Source organism: Oncorhynchus keta, chromosome 2 (assembly GCF_023373465.1).
Source record: "Oncorhynchus keta strain PuntledgeMale-10-30-2019 chromosome 2, Oket_V2, whole genome shotgun sequence".
NCBI lineage: Eukaryota > Metazoa > Chordata > Actinopteri > Salmoniformes > Salmonidae > Oncorhynchus > Oncorhynchus keta.
Window position 1 is genome coordinate 21,985,154 of NC_068422.1, and position 21,695 is coordinate 22,006,848.

The window sequence follows — 21,695 nt, forward strand, 5'->3', positions numbered from 1 at the left end:
GTGGGTGAACAGGCCGTGCGAACATTGCTTGGATTGTGTTGCCAGCTGTTTGCTATGAGGGTGAATAGTCCAAATGAAATCACAGGAATTGAGGAACTCCTCAGCATGTTGCATCGAAGGACAGAGCGATACAGTAGCTAGAACCTTTATCGTGGATCTGGTAGGGATTTTTTGGGATTGTTTCCCACTGTTAGGGTCCTGTGTGGCTCAGGTGGTAGAGCATGGCACTTACAACACCAGGGTTGTGGTTTGGATTCCCACAGGTGACCAGGATCAAAAAGTATGAAAATGTATGCACTCTGGATAAGTGTCTGCTAAATTACTAAAATGTTGTTTATCAGGTTCTACTGTAAGTGACCAATTGCAAGTGAGGTGCCGCCCTGTAAGTGTGTCGACTACAACAGCATAAAACCAGGTGTTTTACAAAGCATGATCAAATGAATGAGCCAGCTACAGTAATATTGAGAAATAGTTAGGTTGATTTTCTTGGGTCAAATAAACCACTTATCTACCTTTGATAAGCAGCACGCTATAGCTAGCTATTGCTAGCTAGTTAACACCCATGTCAATATCCGCAGCATTGGTATGTTTGTTGCATTCTCCCAGGTTCACTCGTTCGTTCATGATTTTGGCTACAGGTTTAAAATAGTATCATCTAATCCAGTGGTTCCCAAACATTTTATTGTCCCCTACCCCTTCAAACATTCAACCTCCACATGCATACCCCCTCTAGCACCAGGGTCAGCGCACTCTCAAATGTTATTTTTTGCCATCATTGTAAGCCTGCCACACACACATTATACGATACATTTATTAAACAAAATAATGAATGTGGGTTTGTCACAAACCGGCTCGTGGGAAGTGACAAAGAGCTGTTATAGGACCAGTGTACAAATAATAATAATCAATCATTTTCTCTTTTTTTAACCATCTTACATATAAAACCTAATTTGTTCATCAAAAATTGTGAATAACTCACCACAGGTTAATGAGAAGGGTGTGCTTGAAAGGATGCATATAACTCAACTGCAATGTTGTTTAACTGCAATAACTGCAATGTTGGGTTGTATTGGAGAGAGTCTGTCTTAAATCATTTCCCACACACAGTCTGGGCCTGTATTTAGTTTTCATGCTAGTGAGGGCTGAGTATCCACTCTCGCATTGGTACGTGGCTGCAAATGGCATCAGTATCTTAACAGCGCAATTTGCCAAAGCAGGATCCTCTGAGCGCAGCCCAATCCGTAAATCTGTCAATGGCTTCTGATAAAATTCAATTTTCATAGAACCACGTGGCAATTTTGATGGACTGGAGGCAGGGCATGAAGGGATAACGAATCCAGTTGTTTATGTCATCCGTTTCGGGAGAGTACCTGTGTATTGCGCACCCAACTCACTCAGGTGCTTCGCTATATCACATTTGACATTTTCCATAACCTTGAGTTAATTTGCACACAAAAAAATCATACAATGATGGAAAGACCTGTGTGTTGTCCTTGTTAATGCGGACAAAGAGTTCCAACTTCTTGATCATAGCCTCAATTTTGTCCCGCTCATTGAATATAGTCACGGAGAGTTCCTGTAATCCTAGATTCAGATCATTCAGGCAAGAAAAAACATCACCCAGATAAGCCATTCGTGTGAGAAACTCGTCATCATGCAAGCGGTCAGACAAGTGAAAATTATGGTCAGTTAAGAAAACTTTAAGCTTGTCTCTCAATTTAAAAAAATGTGTGTCTATACTTTGCCCCTTGATAACCAGCGCACTTCTGTATGTTGTAAAAGCGTGACATGGTCGCTGCCCATATCAGTGCAGAGTGCAGTGTCCAAAACGTATTTCAAGCTGTCAGGCATTCCCTTGGCAGCAAGAGACTCTCAGTGGATGCTGCAGTGTACCCAATTGGCATAGTGAGCAACTGCTTGCACACACGTTACCACTCCACCATGTCTCCCTGTCATGGCTTTTGCACCATCAGTACAGATACCAACATGAGCAGCAGCTACGTTTGGCTACATACAGACCGTTAGTGGAATTCCTGCGAAAGAGTAACGGTTAATGTAATTGGATGTTAATTATTTGACTAGGCTACCTGTATTTGACATTGTGTTGTTATTTCGCTGAACCCAAGACGGTTTCATTTTACTTTTGGCAGTGAAATTAGGCTACTCAGGCAAGGAAAAAAACCTCACCCAAATGTATAGCCCCGTTAGAATATATATATATATATATATATATAGTTCCATACATAGGGACATGTCATGTCAGGGTGAGCCTGCAGGAAGGGTACCACATGAGGGAGGAGGATGTCTTTTTTTTATACATATATTTAATTAAAAATGTGAATCACATTTTTATTTGGCGGAACCCCGACGGCATTGCCCATACCCCAGTTTGGGAATACCTGATCTAATCTGTTCAAAACAGCAGAAGCATGTGCAGCAGTGGTCATTCGGTTATTGAGATGCAAAAGTGAAATAGGTGTAAATATGCTGCTGTTCAAGGGCACAGATTGCTTTACATTTCTTCTCAAATAAACTTCTGGTAGTTCGAAAACTTGTCTTCTTCAACTCAGGAAAAAAATAAACATCCTCTCACTGTCAACTGCATTTATTTTCAGCAAACTTAACATGTGTAAATATTTGTATGAACATAAGATTCAACAACTGAGAGAAACTGAACAAGTTCCACAGACATGTGACTAACAGAAATGAAATAATGTGTCCCTGAACAAAGGGGGGGGGGGTCAAAATCAAGTAACAGTCAGTATCTGGTGTGGCCACCAGCTGCATTAAGTGCCTCTCCTCCTCATGGACTGCACCAGATTTGCCAGTTATTGCTGTGAGATGTTACCCCACTCTTCCACCACGGCACCTGCAAGTTCCCGAATATTTCTGGGGGGGAATGGCCCTAGCCCTAGCCCTCACCCTCCGATCCAACAGGTCCCAAACCTGCTCAATGGGATTGAGATCCGGGCTCTTCGCTGGCCATGACAGAACACTGACATTCCTGTTTCGCAGGAAATCACACACAGAATGAGCTGTAAGGCTGGTGGCATTGTCATGCTGGAGGGTCATGTCAGGGTGAGCCTGCAGGAAGAGTACCACATGAGGGAGGAGGATGTCTTCCCTATAACGCACATCTTTGAGATTACCTGCAATGACAACAAGCTCAGTCTGATGATGCTGTGACACACCGCCCCAGACCATGACGGACCCTCCACCTCCAAATTGATCCCGCTTCAGAGTACAGGCTCTCAGCCTATTGCGGACAGTCTGAGCACTGATGGAGGGATTGTGCATTCCTAATGTAACTCGGGCAGTTGTTGTTGTCATCCTGTACCTGCCCCGCAGGTGTGATGTTCGGATGTACCGATCCTGTGCAGGTGTTGTTACATGTGGTCTGCCACTGCGAGGATGATCAGCTGTCTGTCTTGTCTCCCTGTAGCGCTGTCTTAGGCGTCTCACAGTTCAGACATTGCAATTTATTGCCCTGGCCACATCTGCAGTCCTCATGCCTCCTTGATGCCTCCTCTCGATACCCCTAAACACTGAGGAACATTGGGTGGAAACCATGTGCTTTCGTGGTACCGCCGTTGTGATACCCGGACCACACCATTGACCGAGCCACTTGGGAGCACTGTTGCCACAGTAAATGCTTGGGGAGTAGGGCCCTGAGAACACGCACCTTCTCCCGGCCTCCAGCTAGGGTCACGAGATCTGCCTCTTGCCCCTCACGCTTCTGGCCCGGACCATTTCCTTTATGCCTCGGAAACTGTTGCGTCACCCCTGCGAAGGACTTTTGTTTGTCCTCGAAACAGGCCTGTAAGGACTCCATAGCCAAACAACTCTGTTGGTGAAACTGTCCCTCTCAGGAATCCAAGAATACATCAACTAGAGGTGGCCCTGAGCCTCCATACTTTTCCATACAGCCAGAATAGAATAGCGGGACAGACACAGCACAAAATCAGCCATAGCATGGCTTTCATCGAGAAGCTCTGGAGCCGGCTTCCCCCACCTCCATGGTCTTATTCAGCTCCTGTAGCAAAACGATATGATACATCTGCAGCATTGTGACCACATTCAATGACCGGACCGTCACCCTGGTACACTTTGTCCAGCTGATCCGCCGAGAACCGGCACTGTTTATTTGGAAGCACAGTGCTAGGATTAGCCCCCTTGTTAGCCTCTGGAGCTAAGTAACTCGCTAGCTTTCCATCCATTGGCAGTGTGAAAATGAACCCCGCCTCCTCTATACCCTCTACATTTAGGAACTCACCATAACCTGATAGTATCAGTCTGGCTGAATGAGAGGAATCCCAGGTCGCCTTTAGCTCATCGGCAAAATCTTTAAACAGGTAAGTGACGCTTCACCGCTGCAAGGACAGGAGGTAAATACTTTCCCCCAAACCTGCCGGAACGCCGCTGCAGGGGAGAAGATGGCCAATCCACCCCCAGGTGATCTGCTGCACTATGACACAGCTCCATCAAAGGTGAATTAACCATCAATAGTTCACTCTCCCCCGCCGAATGCAAAAAAACATTGTTTCACAAGTGAAAGTCCACATCATCACATGTTTATAAACTTGTCATTATTCAGAGATGTAAATGCTAAAAAAACCACATGGTTTCAAATGATTTCACATGAACAAAACATGTGGAAATATCATGTGAAATCATGTGGTTTTTTCGGAAGGGTGTATACACTGTGAATGAATGAGATTATCTGAAAGATAGCCCACTATTGAAGAAAGAAGCAGAAGAAGCAGACATGATTCACTAGAAATGTGCACAATGCACATTCTTACCTACAGCTCTTCACGGGACCTTGGTTTTCAATGAGGAAGTCTTGAACATTCTAAATGGGAAGGAATGTAAACATACGTATTATTTTAGTTGATATATGCGTCTCAAATGACACTCCCATTTCCTATGGTACACTACTTTTCACCAGGGCATATACATAGGGCTCTGGTCAAAAGGGGTGCACTATATTTTTTATTTTATCTTTATTTAACTAGGCAAGTCAGTTAAGAACAAATTCTTATTTGTAGGGAATAGGGCGCCATTTGGGACACATTAGACGCGACCACTTTTCTGAACACTACAACCCTATTTATCAGACATGGGTTCAAATACTATTAAAGTATTTAAATTACTTTCACATACATTTCAAAGTAAATATTTGGATTTTAATATTTTGAAATACAGTTGGAAAATATTGGCATGTATTTGAAAATAAATACACATATTAAAATACTCCCATGCATTTAAATCCAGGTCAGTTTGGTTCAAGGGGTATTTGCTATGTTTTTGGAAATAAGTATTTGAAAATATTTTAAAGTAGTATTTATAGGAAATTATTTGAAAAAAAATAGTTCAAATAGAAGTAGTTGATTCAGCTACAATTTTTGAAAATACTCAAATACACTAGAAAATACGTATTTGAACCCAGGTCTGCTATTTATAACCTTGTCATTATTCAGAGATGTAAATGCTAATTTCAGTTTGTCTTTATATTTCTGTATTTTCTTTCTGAGGATGTGAATGATATGAATTCAAATCTGTTTCTCCTTCTCAAATCAGTTTCCCTTCACACATTGTAAACTAGATATGAAGTAATGGTCTTCGAGAGAGCTAGTGTTGACATTCAGTAATCACAGTACACACACATACAGTACCTCCACGAAGTTGAGCAGTTTTCCCATGGACACCTCAAAGCCCTTTTTGGCCCCCTCGTTCTTACGTAGTTGACACTCCAGAACGGCCACTCTCTTCTTCAGCTCCTCCACCTCATCCTATCAGGAAGGACATCACACTAGGTCATCAGCAGGGGTTCTACTGAATGGCCTGCATCTGGATGGGTTTTCATTCAGAAATTGAAAGATTGTCTGTATTTTTTATTTATTTTTTATTATTGTGATTAAATCGTATTGTCTGAAAGCGTTCAAAATACACTGAAAATGTCCAAAATACATCTATACAGCTAAAAACAACAATGCGTGAAAAGCCAACTGTCCCGGTTGATATATATCATTGAATAGATATTTGAAAAACACCTTGAGGATTGATTATAAAAAACATTTGACATGTTTCTGTGGACATTATGGATATAATTTGGATTTTTGTCTGCGTTGTCCTGACCGCTCTTTCCGGTGGATTCCTGGGCATAACGCAACAAACTAACAGAGGTATTTGCATGTAAAAAATATCTTTATGGAACAACAGGAACATTTGTTGTCTAACTGGGAGTCTCGTGAGTGAAAACATTCGAAGATCAAAGGTAAACAATTCATTTGATTGCTTTTCTGATTTTCGTGACAAAGTTACCTGATGCTAGGTGTACTTATTGTTTTGTTATGCTATCGATAAGCTTACACAAACGTATTTGTATTGCTTTCACTGTAAAGCATAATTTCACATTCTGAGACGACAGGGTGATTAACAAAAGGCTAAGCTGTGTTTCGCTATATTTCACTTGTGATTTCATGAATATGAATATTTTCTAGTAATATTATTTGACTGTTGTGCTATGCTATTCAGCGTTGCTGATTACAAATATACCGGATCCGGGATGGGTGGTTCTAAGAGTTAAATATCAACAGTAAATGTAATTGATCAAATATACTTAAGTATCAAAAGTAAAAGTATAAATCATTTCAAATTCCTTATATTAAACAAAGCAGATGGCACCATTTCTTGTTTAAAAAATTTACTCAGACATAATTTACAAATTATGCATTTGTGTTTCGTCCGCCAGATCATAGGCAGTAGGAATGACCACATGTTCTCTTGATAAGTGTGTGCATTGAGTAAAAAGGTACATTTTCTTTAGGAATGTAGTGAAGTAAAGGTTGGCAAAACATAAATGGTAAAGTACAGATACTTAAGTACTTTACTCCACTGGTCAAAAGTAGTGCAATACACGGGGAATAGTGGCTCTGGTCAAAAGTAATGCAATAGGGATTATAGCGTATGATTTGAGAACCAGTCTGTTACCTTAGCCTGGCCGGGCTGCTGCTGTTCGTTCCTCTGGGCCTTGAGCTCGGCTATCTCAGCCTCCAGGAGATGGATCACCTCCTCATAATCCATCTCCATCCCCCTGGCCTGCTTCTGGGCTGCTACAGCCAGGTGGATCCGGCTCCGCAGAGCACGGCTCTCATCCGTCCCAGACTTTACCTCCTACCAGGGAGAGTGACGAGGAGAGGAGAATCAAACAGGCACATGAATATGCTGTAGGTAAAAGTTCAGTGCACTTTGAACTTGTGTTGGAACATTTTACTGCTTGAATGAATGAAAAGGATTCTACATTATTTATTTAGAAACAGTGCTTTGCTTTAATTTGTCTCTTAAATGATTTTGTCCTATTTCAGAGGCATTTTAGCTTTCTTTTGTAATTCTCTGCTAGAGGATAAAAGTGTTCTGAGGTGTGTGACACTGACACCCACAAACAGGTCTCCAGTGGTGGAAAATGTACCGATTGTCATACTTGAGTAAAAGTGAAAGATACCTTAATAGAAAATGACTAAACTAAAAGTCACCCAATAAAATACTACTTGAGTAAAAGACTAAAAGTATCTGGTTTAAAATGTACTTAAATACAGTGGTGGAAAAGTGTTGATACTTGAGTAAAAGTACAAAGTAAATGCTATACATCAAAATCCTCATATTAAGCAAACCAGGCGCCACAATTGTCTTATTGCTTTTTACGGACAGGGCGGTCACACTCCCACACTTTTGGGTGTTATCCCTGATGTATGGAGTAAAAAGTACCTTATTTTCTTTGGGAATGTAGTGGAGTAAAAGTAAAAGTTGTGAAAAATATAAATAGCAAAGTAATGTACAGATATCCCGAAACTACTTAAGTAGTTCTCCAAAGTATTTTTACTTCAGTACTTTACACCACTGCAGGTCTCCCTCACTCATCACCAGCTAGAGCAGAGTCAACACGCTAGAACAGAGTCAACACGCTAGAGGAATCAACACACTAGAGTCAACCCGCTAGAGTGGTGTTAACACACTAGAGCAAAGTCAACATGCTAGAGCGGGGTCAACACGCTAAAGTGGTGTCAACACGCTAGGGCGGTGTCAACACGCTAGGGCAGAGTCAACACGCTAGGGCAGATTCAATACGCTAGAGTGGTGTCAAAACGCTAGGGCGGTGTCAACACGCTAGGGTGGTGTCAACACGCTAGGGCAGAGTCAACACGCTAGGGCAGATTCAACACGCTAGAGTGGTGTCAAAACGCTAGGGCGGTGTCAACAAGCTAGGGCAGAGTCAACACGCTAAAGTGGTGTTAACACGCTAGAGTAGAGTCAACATGCTAGAGCAGAGTCAACACGCTAAAGTGGTGTTAACACGCTAGAGTAGAGTCAACATGCTAGATGAGAGTAAACACGCTAGAGCAGTCAACACGCTAGAGTACAGTCAACACACTAGAGTGGTGTTAACAGGCTAGATCTGAGTCAACACGATAATCAACACACTAGTGTTAACACGCTAGAGTGGTGTTAAGACGCTAGAGTAAACATGCTAGTGACACATGACGGATGATGCGACTACCTTGGAGAGAGAGACAACCTGACAGACTAACCTACATAATTACATAAGTTTATGTAATGACCACTTGACCTGAAAGAACTCCTAGCCGTACCTGATACTATGATAAAACGGTAGATAATTGACACAGAAGGCTCATGTGTGTTGTGGCCAATCTATACAAGCTGTAGCGTAATATTGAGTTGCAGTTCATGGTTTAAAAAAAACAAACATGGGATGTCGATGCCTCTGAAGACTTAAAAAAAAAACAATGTTTCGTAAGCCTAGTGGCATAACATGCATTAGTCTGTCAGTTAGTTCAAAGTTCAAACCCTCTAGCCAATGTTCTATTATCAATCTGTAGGTATGTGGAAAACCTCAATATAGCCGTCCAGTTATAAAGTCTCTGATGGATTTATTTATTTTCTTCCACAAACTATTTCTCTGTGTGTTTGTGTGCTTGTGGTCAATGCTGATCCCTGCTGTTGGCTAAAAATAAACACCTAACTCTCTGTGACCTAGATCTCCCCTGGTGTTCCCTACATGGAACACATGTGCACACACACACACACACACACACACACACACACACACACACACACACACACACACACACACACGCACACACACACGCACACACACCAGTAAATGGGCACATACACATGCACACATTCATTGACTTGCCCCCCCCACACACACACCAGCTGTTCCTGTGACTGGAATACTGGGAATTCTATATATTCTCAGAACCGACGTTCAGAGAACAGAAGGAAAGGGAGCGAGAGAGCAAGGGATAAGATCACTTAAGCTGGGATACATCTCACAGTCATGTGAATGAGTTTCCCGAGTTAGCAATGACCAACAGCATCAGTACACAGGAAGGGCACGATAGGGCAGAGCAACATACAAGCTGTAACTCTAAACACTGAGTAAGCCCTCAATATTGTATCTTTATATACTGTTAGTCTGTGTCTCTCCTTTTCCCCTCAGCTCTACAAAAGAGCCTTAATAGAAAATCTAACCAAACCCCATGCAAACTGGTCAAACATGGATTTATCAGATGGCGTTGTAAACCTTCACAAAATAGCAACAGCAGGACATGTCCCTGGATCTATTCAATACATAATTCAGTTGTTTTACTAGTAAATTATGTATTTTCTTTATCCGCTTGTGTAATGTTTTCTGTGTGCTGGCTGGGATGACAGCAGGGATTTAGTTCTGTAATGCTGCTACCCTCTGAGCCTGAAGCTGCTGAGTCTGCAGGGAGCACTATACAGAGCTCTTAAAAGGCAGCATCCCAAATGGCACCCTATTTCTTATATTGTGCACTTAGCAACAGTCATCGAAAATTGTTAAAAAGGTTTTAAAAACACTTATAATATTTGATCCCAGGCTGTGTCGCGACTGGGAGACCCATGAGGTGCCGCACAATTGGCCCAACGTCGTCCGGGTTAAGGGAGGGTTTGGCGGCCGGGATGTCCTTGTCCCATTGCACTCGAGCGACTCCTTGTGGCATGCCGGGAGCATGCATACTGACTTCCGTCGGCAGTCGTACGGTGTTTCCTCCAACACATTAGTGCGGCTGGCTTCCGGATTAAGCGGGCTGTGTGTCAAGAAGCAGTGTGGCTTGGCAGGGTCGTGTTTCGGAGGACGCATGGATCTCGTCCTTCGCCTCTACCGAGTCCGTACAGGAGTTGCAGCGATGGGACAAGACTGTAAATACCAATTGGATATCACAAAATTGGGGAGAAAAAGAGGTAATAAGTAAAAAATATATTTCTAATTAATGCAACAGCTGGATAATGGGTGAAGATACTCCAAACTTTAAAAAATGTTATAATCCTCAGATATTGACTGAATTATTACACATAAAACATTTTACTGGCACAGACAAATAATGAGTTTTACTTTTATTAGAATGCACTGATTTATAAATTTTCTTATAGTATCAGGTATTTTTTATTATATTCTGTGTTCATATAAAGATAATTATGTGTGCCTAATTTACATAAAGATAGTATATTTGCATATACAGTGCCTTGCGAAAGTATTCGGCCCCCTTGAACTTTGCGACCTTTTGCCACATTTCAGGCTTCAAACATAAAGATATAAAACTTTATTTTTTTGTGAAGAATCAACAACAAGTGGGACACAATCATGAAGTGGAACGACATTTATTGGATATTTCAAACTTTTTTAACAAATCAAAAACTGAAAAATTGGGCGTGCAAAATTATTCAGCCCCCTTATGTTAATACTTTGTAGCACCACCTTTTGCTGCGATTACAGCTGTAAGTCGCTTGGGGTATGTCTATCAGTTTTGCACATTGAGAGACTGACATTTTTTCCCATTCCTCCTTGCAAAACAGCTCGAGCTCAGTGAGGTTGGATGGAGAGCATTTGTGAACAGCAGTTTTCAGTTCTTTCCACAGATTCTCGATTGGATTCAGGTCTGGACTTTGACTTGGCCATTCTAACACCTGGATATGTTTATTTTTGAACCATTCCATTGTAGATTTTGCTTTATGTTTTGGATCATTGTCATGTTGGAAGACAAATCTCCGTCCCAGTCTCAGGTCTTTTGCAGACTCCATCAGGTTTTCTTCCAGAATGGTCCTGTATTTGGCTCCATCCATCTTCCCATCAATTTTAACCATCTTCCCTGTCCCTGCTGAAGAAAAGCAGGCCCAAACCATGATGCTGCCACCACCATGTTTGACAGTGGGGATGGTGTGTTTAGGGTGATGAGCTGTGTTGCTTTTACGCCAAACATAACGTTTTGCATTGTTGCCAAAAAGTTCAATTTTGGTTTCATCTGACCAAAGCACCTTCTTCCACATGTTTGGTGTGTCTCCCAGGTGGCTTGTGGCAAACTTTAAACAACACTTTTTATGGATATCTTTAAGAAATGGCTTTCTACTTGCACTCTTCCATAAAGGCCAGATTTGTGCAATATACGACTGATTGTTGTCCTATGGACAGAGTCTCCCACCTCAGCTGTAGATCTCTGCAGTTCATCCAGAGTGATCATGGGCCTCTTGGCTGCATCTCTGATCAGTCTTCTCCTTGTATGAGCTGAAAGTTTAGAGGGACGGCCAGGTCTTGGTAGATTTGCAGTGGTCTGATACTCCTTCCATTTCAATATTATCGCTTGCACAGTGCTCCTTGGGATGTTTAAAGCTTGGGAAATATTTTTGTATCCAAATCCTTTAAACTTCTTCACAACAGTATCTCGGACCTGCCTGGTTTGTTCCTTGTTCTTCATGATGCTCTCTGCGCTTTTAACGGACCTCTGAGACTATCACAGTGCAGGTGCATTTATACGGAGACTTGATTACACACAGGTGGATTGTATTTATCATCATTAGGCATTTAGGTCAACATTGGATCATTCAGAGATCCTCACTGAACGTCTGGAGAGAGTTTGCTGCACTGAAAGTAAAGGGGCTGAATAATTTTGCACACCCAATTTTTCAGTTTTTGATTTGTTAAAAAAGTTTGAAATATCCAATAAATGTCGTTCCACTTCATGATTGTGTACCACTTGTTGTTGATTCTTCACAAAAAAATACAGTTTTATATCTTTATGTTTGAAGCCTGAAATGTGGCAAAAGGTCGCAAAGTTCAAGGGGGCCGAATACTTTCGCAAGGCACTGTATGCATAAATTAACATAAAGGGGAGGAACAGGGCTGCAACCATCAAACACTTGTGCCATCTTCCCCACCTGCACTGTCTAGACTGCCTCAATAATTACTGTTGTTGTCTTGTTCACTTGCATAATTCAACAAGTGTGTTAATAGCAGGATACTCTCAGATTCAAAATCAACACGCTTGGCTCTACAGGGTAGCAGGGTAGCCTAGTGGTTAGAGTGTTGGACTAGTAACCGAAAGGTTGCAAGTTCAAATCCCCGAGCTGACAAGGTCTGTCGTTCTGCCCCTGAACAGGCAGTTAACCCACTGTTCCTAGGCCGTCATTGAAAATAAGAGCCTAGTAAAATAAAAATAAATAAAAAACATTGTACCTATCTAAACATACTTTACATTGTTTGTGAGAAAATACAAAATATCGCTATAATCCAAGTGTTTTTTCCGTTAGTTGCCTTCATTTCAGCGCATCTAATTTGTAAACATTTCAACTGTATTTTTCAATTCCACAAAAAATTAACACCCATCAAGTTATCTTTGTTCTCTTTCTTCTGATGCAAGTGTCGAGACGGTGAGTTAAATCCCAGACAAAGCTTTAGCGTTCTTATGGATTCAACGGAAAGGCAATGCGTCCTTTTGAGCTCAAGTGTTTGATAGCAGAAAAAAACAACAGGCACAAGCAATTCCCTTAGGGGTAAGGTTTAATTTGAGGAAGAAGAAAAACTCTCCATTGTTGGTCCTTGAATCAAATAACGCATATGTGACAAAGTAGATGATAATTCAAATTTATATAAAGCGTTGTAGAAAAATATAAAAGCAAAGTGTCTGTACCATGTTGCATGAAATTAAATAAAAAAATACTATAAATGTTCCATACACACAAAAATAAGAAGCTGATTAAAAAGCACATTCATTACACAGGTGCACCTTGTGCTTGGGACAATAAAAGGCCACTTTAAAATGTGCAGTTGTGTCATACAATGCAGTTACAGATTGCCATGCTGACTCCAGGAATGTCAATCAGAGATTTTGTCAGAGAATTGAATGTTAATTTCTACCATAATCTGACTCCAATGTTGTTTTAGAAAATGTGTCAGTACGTCCAACCAGCCTCACAACCGCAGACCACGTGTAACCACACCTGCCCAGGACCTCCACCATCCTGCTTCGTCATTCTGATTGGCTGGGCCTGGCTCCCCAGTGGGTTGGCCTACGCCCTCCAAGGACCACCCATGGTTGCATCCCTACCCAGTTATGTGAAATCCATAGACTAGGGCCTAATGAATTAAATTCAATTGACTGATTTCCTTATATGAACCTTATATGAACTATAACTCAATCTTTGCAGTTGTTGCATGTTGCGTTTATATGTTTGTTTAATATACATGTACACTACCAGTCAAAAGTTTTAGAACACCTACTCATTCAAGGTTTTTTCTATATTTTTACATTGTAGAATAATAGTGAAGACATCAAAACAATGAAAAAACACATGGAATCATGTAGTAACCTAAGAAAGTGTTAAACAATTCTAAATGTATTTCACATTTGAGATTCTTCAAATAGCCACACTTTGCCTTGACAGCTTTCCACACTCTTGGCATTCTCTCAACCAGCTTCATGAGGTAGTCACCTGGAATGCATTTAAATTAACAGGTGTGCCTTCTTAAAGGTTAATTTGTGGAATTTCTTTCCTTCTTAATGCATTTGAGCCAATCAGTTGTGTTGTGACAAGGTAGGGGTGGTATACAGAAGATAGCCCTATTTGGTAAAAGACCAAGTCCATATCATGGCAAGAACAGCTCAAATAAGCAAAGAGAAACGACAGTCCATCATTACTTTAAGACATGAAGGTCAGTCGGTATGGAACATTTCAAGAACTTGAAAGTTTCTTCAAGTGAAGTCATAAAAACCATCAAGCGCAATGGTGATACTGGCTCTCATAAGGACCGCCACAGGAATGGAAGACCCAGAGTTACCTCTGCTGCAGAGGACAAGTTCATTAGAGTTAACTGCACCTCAGATTGCTGCCCAAATAAATGCTTCACAGAGAACAAGTAACAGACACATCTCAACATCAACTGTTCAGAGGAGACTGCGTGAATCAGGCCTTCATGGTCGATTTGCTGCAAAGAAACCACTACTAAAGGACACAAATAATAAGAAGAGACTTGCTTGGGCCAAGAAACATGAGCAATGGACATTAGACTGATGGAAATGTGTCCTTTGGTCTGGAGTGAAATGTAAGACCTTTGTTTCCAACCGCTGTGTCTTTGTGAGACGCGGTGTGGGTGAACGGATGATCTTTGCATGTTTATTTCCCACCGTGAAGCATGGAGGAGGTGGTGCTATGGTGTGGGGGTGCTTTGCTGCTGACACTGATTTATTTAGAATTCAAGGTACACTTAACCAGCATAGCTACAAAAGCATTCTGCAGCAATACGCCATTCCCATCTGGGCTTAGTGGGACTATCATTTGTTTTTCAACAGGCCAATGACTCAACACACCTCCAGGCTATGTAAGGGCTATTTTACCAATAATGAGAGTGATGGAGTGCTGCATCAGATGACCTGGCCTCCACAATCCCCAGACCTCAACCAAATTGAGATGGTTTGGGATCATTCGGAACGCAGAGTGAAGGAAAAGACTGTTGGAAAAGCATTCCAGGTGAAGATGGTTGAGAGAATGCCAAGAGTGTGCAAAGCTGTCAAGGCAAAGGGTGCCTATTTGAAGAATCTCAAATATAACATATATTTGGATTTGTTCAACAATTTTTGGTTACTACATGATTCCATTTGTTATTTCATAGTTTTGATGTCTTCACTATTATTCTACAATGTAGAAAATAGTAAAAAATAAATTTAAAAAACCTTGATTGAGTAGGTATTCTAAAACTTTTGACCGGTAGTGTAAGTGTAGCCTACATGTCTATGTAATATGGCCTATAGTAGCAAAAATTATTTATGTTGCAGAGGCAGTAGCTCATGTTGGGTCTGCAAGAGGGACTCCGACAAGAAGCTCTTCATGTATTCGTAATCTTTATTTACAATGGTTTGCTTGTACTTCTGCCCAAACCTGGTCCGGGAGGGCCAAAACACTTCTGGTTTCCATCCTCTCCTTTTAAATCAGGGACTAATTCAGATCTGGGACACCAGTTGAGTGCAATTAACTATCAGGTAGAAACAAAAAACTTAAATGTTTCAGCCCTCCAGGACCAGTATTGGGCAGCCCTGGTGTAGAACTTAATCTGATAACCAGGTAGTGACTACATAATATGCAATCAGTGTCGTGATGAACATGATGTACAGGAGGAAGATAGAGGGATATGGAGAAACCGAATAAATATGTTACTATCCTAGTGCCTGTTGGGATATATTACATTTGGAAATTGATCTGTGTGCTTTATGCTTCAGAGGATGAGTCCCAAATGACACACTATCCCCTAATTGCACTACAATGGTCCGAGTCAAAAGTAGTGCACTATATAGGGAATAGAGTGTCATTTGGGATGCAACCAGAGAGAAGAAGAGGTGTGCTGTGTCAATGACTCACAATACAGGGAGGATCTATTTAGGGTGCACCCACCTCTATGTTCCCTGTAGGCTCACACATCATACAGTAACCCTACACGGTGCCGTCCGTTTCTCCCTCCTACACACGGTGAGTATTGCCTCGGTGCTACTACAATACAGTACGTGCTTAAATCCCGTGTTCTCAACACACTCAGAGAGAAAAGATGCTTAGGAATGATGACGACATGCATGGAGGGGAAGTTTGAGAGAGTGTGTGACTGCTCTAGGGTCCCGTAGCGAATTAAGGAGTTCATAATGAGGGGTTTGTTGGTTTCAGTATGTGACGCTCATGTGGTTGGGTGTATGCAGTATGTGATGCTCATGGGTTATCAGTTTATCGGCCGTGTCCGAATACCACTTGATGCATTCTACCATAAATAGCAGGGTTTTTGGGTATGCAAAAATAGAAAGTGTTACAGCATGTGAAATGTCAAATGTAGTAAATGCCAGGATGTCATACTAATTTTGGCTTTTCATCTACTAGAATTCTCCGCACACGGTTGAGGAAGAGAATCGTCTTTCTCTACCCACGTGCGTTTGACAACAGCTGATAATCAGATAAAGGGACGTGCTGTACAAAAACGAACGAATGGCGGGAATTAACGCAATTACACATTAGGGGCTCCCGAGTGGCGCATCTCAGTGCTAGGGGTGTCACTACAGACCTTGGTTCGATTCCAGGCTCTGTCACAACATGTCGTGATCGGAGTCCCATAGGGTTGCGCACAATTGGCCCAATATCATCCCGATTAGGGTTTGGCTGGGGTAGGCCGTCATTGTAAATAAGAATTGTTCTTAACTGACTTCCCTAGTTAATTAAAAAGAACATGATGCATTCTTAGTATGGATGAGCTTAGTTTATATTCGTTGCTTACTGCGTTTTTACTAAAAAAGTACGTTCTAAATAGTATGTAGTAAGATTAGTACAGTACGTCGTTAGCAAGTAGTAGGCAAGGCAGATTTCAGATATGGTCATCCACAAGACAAACCTGGACAATCTTGTATGAAGTCCACAGTCTAAGACCAAGAAAACACCATCGCTTGCTGAATATAAACTGTAACCTAGAAACATGCATTTAAAAGATTGCATGCTAGTCTTATGCTACCTCTTCACGACCGGTCATTAACAAAACGTCAGTTGGACTCAAGCACAGGAGGTTGGTGGCACCTTAATTGGGGAGAACGGGCTCATGGTAGTGACTGGAGTGGAATCAGTGGAATGGTATCAAACACATCAAACACACGGTCTGCAGGTGTTTGATGCCTTTCCATTTGCTCGGTTTCTGCCATTATTATGAGCCGTCCTCCCCTCAGCAGCCTGATATGGCCTCAAGTGTCTGGTTTGTTCTCTGCTTCTTCATAAGACAAAGAAACCCTACAGAATAAAACACATGTATGTAAGTGTGCATGCTTGTGCAGAGCGCCCTCTGGTGAATGGGCAAACTACGCACCCCCCAAAAAAGCTCAACAAAACCAGTTAACTTCCAGTAAGTGAGCTTCAGATGTATGTGTAAGGTCAGATAAAATATACTAAAATCACCTGTTTGACCATGTTCAGCTCTTCCTGCATCTGCAGGTGAAATCTCTCTGACTCTGCCAACTGCTCCTGGAGAATGTAGAGACACGGCAAGAAAATAAAAAAAAGTCTATATATTCTCTAAACTCTACACACAAATGTTCCTGTTTTCTGACCTACTAATTTTTGATTTCTCTAACTCCTGTGATACCTGTAGTTTCTTGATCTCTCTCAGAGCCTCGATGTGGTCTTTCCTCAGTCTCTCCATCTCCTCCAGGTCATCAGAGTCAGACAGTGAAGGCTGACAGATACAGGACAACAGGGACATTATTAGACAGAGACAGTGAATACTGATCTAACAGTGAAGGATGATCTGGAGAGACAGGAAGACAGAGGGACATGAATAAAGGCTCTACTTCACACAATCACAGCAACGGAACATCAAACAGGCATTACCAGCATGTATAGCATCAACACAGAAACACATCATTAAAATAACATGTTACCACATGATTTAGTTACAGTCTGTATTACACTCTCACACACACACTACAACATAGGAACACATGCATACAGGCCAGTGGTTTTCAAACCTATCCTCGGGGACCCCTAGATATTTCACAACTTTGTTGTAGTCCTGAACTAGCTCACCTGGTGCACATAACATGGGCTTGATAATTACAGTAGTTGACAAGTTGAATCAGGTGTTCTAGCTCTGGAACAGTTCAAATACATGGAACAGATGGATGTCCCAACAGATGGGTGTCCCAAAACCCCTAATAGATCGGTTACTGAAGACTTTACTGCAAACATATATTGTACAATCACACTACTACACACATTAATCACCTTCAAGCAGAGCATCAACAGGTCGACATCCATAACCACTACTACACTGTACACATGGATGTTTACTACAGCAAATAGGAATGCTACAATAGAGAAACACTGTTAGTGCAGGGATGGGCAACTCTAGTCCTCAGGGCCTGATTGGTGTCACACTTTTCACCCAGCCATATAGCTGACTAAATTAATTGCATTCTAAACTAAAGACCATGATTAGTTGATTATTGGAGTCAGGTATGTTTGCTGGGGCAAAAGTGTATCACCAATCAGGCCCTGAGGACTAGAGTTGCCCATCGCCACCTTAGCATAAAGACAGAGCTGCAAATCATCATACCCATTTGAAATTTCGCAGTCTGATGTGCACTTAACCAACTACAATGCATTAGCTTTGACGTCTTCACAGAAGAAAACCCTAAGAGGCTAAAGTGTACAGTATTAATATCTCCTACCGTGTTGGTAGGTGACTCTAGGAGACTGGAGAGGTCATCGGACACGAACCTGGAGCCTTGACCTCCGGCCCCTGACTCCTCAAACTGAAGCTTGAACAGCTCCTGTGTCAGTGTCTCAAAGTCTGCACAGAGTAATAACATGTGTTTTATAATCACAATCTATGAATATAGATGCTCGTTGCACATTTTTGTATTGCTGAAAAACACATAAGAAAAGACTGTTGCCTGTTGTTAAAGTTTCAATAGAAACATGCTACATTATACATACAGTTGAAGTCAGAAGTTTATATACACTTAGGTTGGAGTCATTAAAACTCGTTTTTTCAACCACTCCACAAATGTCTTGTTAACAAACTATAGTTTTGGCAAGTCGATTAGGACATATACTTTGTGCATGACACAAGCCATTTTTCCAACAATTTTTTACAGACAGGTAAAACGTGTCAACCTAGATATCCTGCAATGTCGTGGCATATAAGAACATCGTTGAGACAAGTCCAATGGCTCTATTGAAGAAGGCCAACCATATCTACTCACTGCAAGCGTTTTTATCCCAATCGGTGAACACAAAGGCCACAATCATTTTGACAAAACTCGACCTCATTCCCTTTTAGATCAGACAGCAGGCTCAATCAACCGATGGCGCAATTGGTTGACCTCTCCCAGCATGAAAATAAACAAATACCACTATGGTACATAATTATGTCTGAAACGCCTCTCATCAATCATAATTATGTAGGGAGACTGGAACAACACCCCAAATAATGTCTAACGGTGAAGTTTCACTTTATCTGGTTACAATATTCTAACCAAATGGTGACCATCTCATCAATGGAAACCTTCCCAGGCTCTTTAGTATGACAATACTTACCCAGATGTACTGTAATTTAAGATTCTGTGCAGTCAGTGAACATTATAACAATAAAAAAAAAACATCTCAACAGAAGACATTACCTGGAATGATATTCACTCTCAAGGGTGGCCAAACAATTAAGTGAAAGCCACCCCCTCCCCCCCCTTCAATAGGCCATGCCTCCATCTCTTCTGGTAGGCTGCCGCTGCTACATTGCACCCACCACTATTCAATGTGAATGCACATGAGGTGTTGAAAGTGTTATAGGCTTTGGGGTTTAGATTGATTTGGTTTTCAATTTCGATGTTGGTTTTGTTTGGGTGTGGTTTGCCTTGATTGGAATCCTCCTCATTGGTCTGGATGTGTTGCCCCTGTCGCCTGGTTAGTTAGTCGTTAGTTTCCCCTGTGCTGGCCCAGTGCTCCAGTTAGCATGAGAGATGTTGGAAGAGCGATACCACTAGCTCTTCCTTTTTAAGTTTAAGTCTTGTCTCACCTGCTTGGTTTGCTCCACGGTTATTTGCACTCCCCTACCTACGTTGGTGTGGGTTCTTTTCCTTTAGTTTCTGATATCAGGCAAATCTACTGGGTGTGTGTTAAGACCACATTAACACAAGTTTGCTTGGTCAGAATCCAGTCTGTAGGCACCCCCATGGATGTCTTTCAGAACCAATTTTAAACCCCCACCTGTTTCGGTTTTCAATGTCATTTGGTAGTTCCCTATTTCTGTTCAGCGACGATTTTTGGTTTCTTATTGGGGAACTTAACAAAAGCAATTTAAAAGATTTCATTCAATAAAAATTTTTAAAAAATCACATTTATCTATACAGTATAGTTTAGATATAGCGGGACATGATATGTGTTACCTGTGTAAGGGTCAGGTAAGGTAAGGGGTTATCTTGCCTGCGTAGAATAATAGTTAGGGTCGGGTAAGGTTATGGTGAAGTGTAGTCTTACCTGCGTAGGCCACGGTCAGAGCAGGGTTAGAGCTATGGTGAGGTAAGGTTATGGTGAAGTGTAGTCTTACCTGCGTAGGCCTCTGTCCCAGCAGGCTTAGGGTTAGAGTTAGGATCAGGTAAGGTTATGGTGAAGTGTAGTCTTACCTGCATAGGCCACGGTCACAGCAGGCTTAGGGTTAGAGTTAGGATCAGGTAAGGTTATGGTGAAGTGTAGTCTTACCTGCGTAGGCCTCTGTCCCATCAGGCTTAGGGTTAGAGTTAGGATCAGGTAAGGTTATGGTGAAGTGTAGTCTTACCTGCATAGGCCACGGTCACAGCAGGCTTAGGGTTAGAGTTAGGATCAGGTAAGGTTATGGTGAAGTGTAGTCTTACCTGCGTAGGCCTCTGTCCCAGCAGGCTTAGGGTTAGAGTTAGGATCAGGTAAGGTTATGGTGAAGTGTAGTCTTACCTGCGTAGGCCTCTGTCCCAGCAGGCTTAGGGTTAGAGTTAGGATCAGGTAAGGTTATGGTGAAGTGTAGTCTTACCTGCATAGGCCACGGTCACAGCAGGCTTAGGGTTAGAGTTAGGATCAGGTAAGGTTATGGTGAAGTGTAGTCTTACCTGCGTAGGCCTCTGTCCCATCAGGCTTAGGGTTAGAGTTAGGATCTGGTAAGGTTATGGTGAAGTGTAGTCTTACCTGCGTAGGCCATGGTCCCAGCAGGCTTAGGGTTAGAGTTAGGATCAGGTAAGGTTATGGTGAAGTGTAGTCTTACCTGCGTAGACCATGGTCACAGCAGGCTTAGGGTTAGAGTTAGGATCAGGTAAGGTTATGGTGAAGTGTAGTCTTACCTGCGTAGGCCACAGTCCCAGCAGGGTCTGTTCGCAGTCTGGCCCTCAACGTCTGTCTCTGTGCCTCCGTAGGATTCAGTCCTAATGCATCCAGAGCCTGCCAACACACACACACACACACACAGAGTTTACACACACCGTATCAAAGACACACACCCTACCCTCACACATTTATACACACATGACTACACACACAGAGTAGTAAACACACGCACACCTAGTGTGCTGAATGTGAATAGTGCCTATCGATTTTCCAATGATGTTGTGGGAGAGGGATTGGAGCAGCTTGGACAACATGCACCCCAACGCGTGCGCACACACACACACAGTAACATGCACATTGGCTTGACTGTACACTCTTAGAAAAAAGGGTTCCAGGTAGAACCCTCTGTGAAAAGGGTTTTACGTGGAAGCCAAAGGGGTTTTACCTGGAACCAAACATGGTTCTTCCATGGGCACAGCCAAAAGAATCCTTTTAGGTTCTAGATAGCACTT

General features: G+C 42.0%; 1 protein-coding gene across 2 annotated transcripts in view; it reads right to left on the minus strand.

The window, feature by feature from the left end:
- Nucleotides 1–21,695, minus strand: part of LOC118397771 (syntaxin-binding protein 4) — a 49,858-nt gene that overhangs the window by 3,545 nt on the left and 24,618 nt on the right. Inside the window, exons 12-18 of one of the 2 annotated variants that reach the window (XM_035792656.2) lie at nucleotides 21,201–21,297; nucleotides 18,564–18,685; nucleotides 17,480–17,569; nucleotides 17,293–17,358; nucleotides 6,994–7,176; nucleotides 5,676–5,792; nucleotides 4,807–4,852 (exon numbers count right to left, since the gene is read on the minus strand). In XM_035792656.2, coding sequence (XP_035648549.2) covers nucleotides 4,807–4,852; nucleotides 5,676–5,792; nucleotides 6,994–7,176; nucleotides 17,293–17,358; nucleotides 17,480–17,569; nucleotides 18,564–18,685; nucleotides 21,201–21,297 — 721 coding nt within the window. Of the gene's footprint in view, nucleotides 1–4,802; nucleotides 4,853–5,675; nucleotides 5,793–6,993; nucleotides 7,177–17,292; nucleotides 17,359–17,479; nucleotides 17,570–18,563; nucleotides 18,686–21,200; nucleotides 21,298–21,695 lie in introns of both variants that reach the window. The other variant, XM_035792652.2, reaches the window with a different exon arrangement.